The 2,201-nt window shown below is 62.4% G+C and overlaps 1 protein-coding gene across 1 annotated transcript in view; it reads right to left on the reverse strand.

Moving 5' to 3' along the window:
* CDON (cell adhesion associated, oncogene regulated) overlaps positions 1-2,201 on the reverse strand; it is a 55,923-nt gene that overhangs the window by 26,965 nt on the left and 26,757 nt on the right. The window contains 2 exon segments of the mRNA XM_027772705.1: positions 1,693-1,753; positions 1,756-1,898. Coding sequence (XP_027628506.1) covers positions 1,693-1,753; positions 1,756-1,898 — 204 coding nt within the window.

Genomic DNA, 2,201 nt, shown 5'->3' on the forward strand with positions numbered 1-2,201 from the left:
AGGGGGCGCCCCCACGCCCCCCCCCCAGGCTCTAGCCCCGGGCCAGTCAACCAGGAGTGGGTGTGGCCGCCCCGTCAGCATCCCAGGGCCTGGTGGGGGTGCCAGGACAAAGCACTATGAAGATGGTTGCTGGCCGTGAGGCTGGGCGGGGGGGCGGGCACCTGCTCCTCCACCCTCCCGTCCTAGGACAGGCCACCGAAGTCCATCCCAGAGTGCCTGCAGCAAGGGCTACCAGGGCCATCTGTAAACAGGCTGATGTGAGGCCCCCGGAACCCGAGAGCAGGTGGGGGCAGGCACGAACCGCCCAGGGGTACCCAGGTTCGCTGTCATGGGTGTGGGTGTCTAAAACCCTGAATCTGCAGGACAAACCACAACCCTCACAGCTCAAAACCACCCCAGCTCCCGAAGGGGTTTTCAGACTGGAAAGGTCACTCAGCTCCCATCTGAAACCGCCACGCACTGCCCGTTCCCGGGCCGGGCCCTGCTCAGACACTCATAGTCTGTATTACCGGCACACGGACACACCCAGAAATGAAAAGGGCAGGGCCTAACCAGCGAGAGCAGGGACGGGATTCGTGTTGCGGGCCGACAGCTCAGCTGCCCTTGCGGAGCCTGGGTCCTCCTGAAAGGAAGGTCGCAGACGAGTGTCTCCTTCCCACCTGCACCGCGAGCGCCGGTGACCTGCCGAGGCCTGGCACCGCCCAGCGGCTCTGATGACGCACTCTCCTCCTTCGTGCTGCCCCACGGCAAAACACGCACACGGGCTGCTCACCGCTTCCTTTGCTTTTCCTCCTCTTCTTAATTATTAAAAATTTTGCAAGAGGGTGTGCGGCCACCGGAAAGAGGCAGGGCAGTGGGAGGGAGAGTGAGAAATCGCCCCCCTGGGGGGATGCCACACCACAGTCCCTCCTCCATTCTCGTAGGATTTTGGGCACGCACGCACACTGGGTGTGTACCCAGTCCGATTTTCAAGCCACTGGGTCTGGATCTCGGACCACAGCTGGCCATGAGGGAGTCCGGCCACCGTAACCACTCTACCTGCTGGCCCCTTGCAACACGCCTGGTGGCAAACAAGAAGAAACAACTGAAAAGCCACAAAACACAGTTCAGGATACAGCTCTTCACAGCTGAGCTTTTGAAGGGTTTGCAATGATGCTGGAAAACACACACGCGACCTCGCAGGGTCGTGGTCCTAGATGGCGTTAAGGGAAGAGAAGGGCCCGCAGGGGGCGTGCTGGTTAGAGTGCTGGACTCACACAGCCTACTGCAGTTCAGGTCCCTGACCCAGCAGGCTGAAGAACACGCTGGCCACCTGTGCACGCGTGCCCGAAGTCCCAGGAGGATGGGGGAGAAGGGACTGTGACATGGCCCTCCCCGGGGGTGAGTTCTCACTTTCCCTCACACTGCCCCTGTCACTCTCTGGAGATCATAGCCCCACGGCAGAAACTTGTAAATAAACGAGAAGGAAGAAGCCAGGCAGACTGGACGCGTAAGCAAGCTACGAGACAGGCACGCCGCAGAGCCCAAGCCGCGAGCGCTCCAGGCGGGAGGGCGGCAGGGACTCGCCTGCTTCATTGTCAAACTCTTACACAATAAGCAGACGTCGCTTGGAAAGTTAAAAACCCATACGGGGATTGAAAGCGCGCGCCCGAAGTTGGCGGACGTTACGAAGGCATGCTCGCACACTCCTACCTGGTTCTAAGCTGCGCACTTCCACAGACAGCTTGGACGGGGGGATGTCCTCGGCCCCCCCCCCCGCCAGTCGCTTGTCCTCATGCGCTTGTACTCCACCTTGAAGGCGGTGATCGGAGAACCCCCGTTGGCCCGTGGAATCCATGTCACATAGACGGACGTCTCGGACGCGGTGGACACGGTGGGCCGATCCGGCGCCTCCGGGACTAGCAAGGGCAGATGGTGCTCTCAGCGACCTGGGGCTCCGAGGCCGGGGACTTCACCCCGCAGGGCGCACCTCAGGCCCACGGCCCTGCAGGCCTGGCCGCAGCCCCCCGGGGCCTCACTGCTGGCTTCCTGTTCTCTGCTAGCAGCTGATGGGACATGAGAGCGGGGCACGAAAGCCAGGCACTCAGTGAACTTCCGAGCTCCCGCCGGCCGGCTCGGAGTGTCGGCTAAGGCGCCTGAAAGCCGCTGCTGGGGGCCACGCGGCCGCTGTGGCGGGCCGTGTGAGAAGGCATGTCACTGTC

Source organism: Tupaia chinensis, unplaced genomic scaffold, assembly GCF_000334495.1.
Source record: "Tupaia chinensis unplaced genomic scaffold, TupChi_1.0 Scaffold000037_4, whole genome shotgun sequence".
NCBI lineage: Eukaryota > Metazoa > Chordata > Mammalia > Scandentia > Tupaiidae > Tupaia > Tupaia belangeri.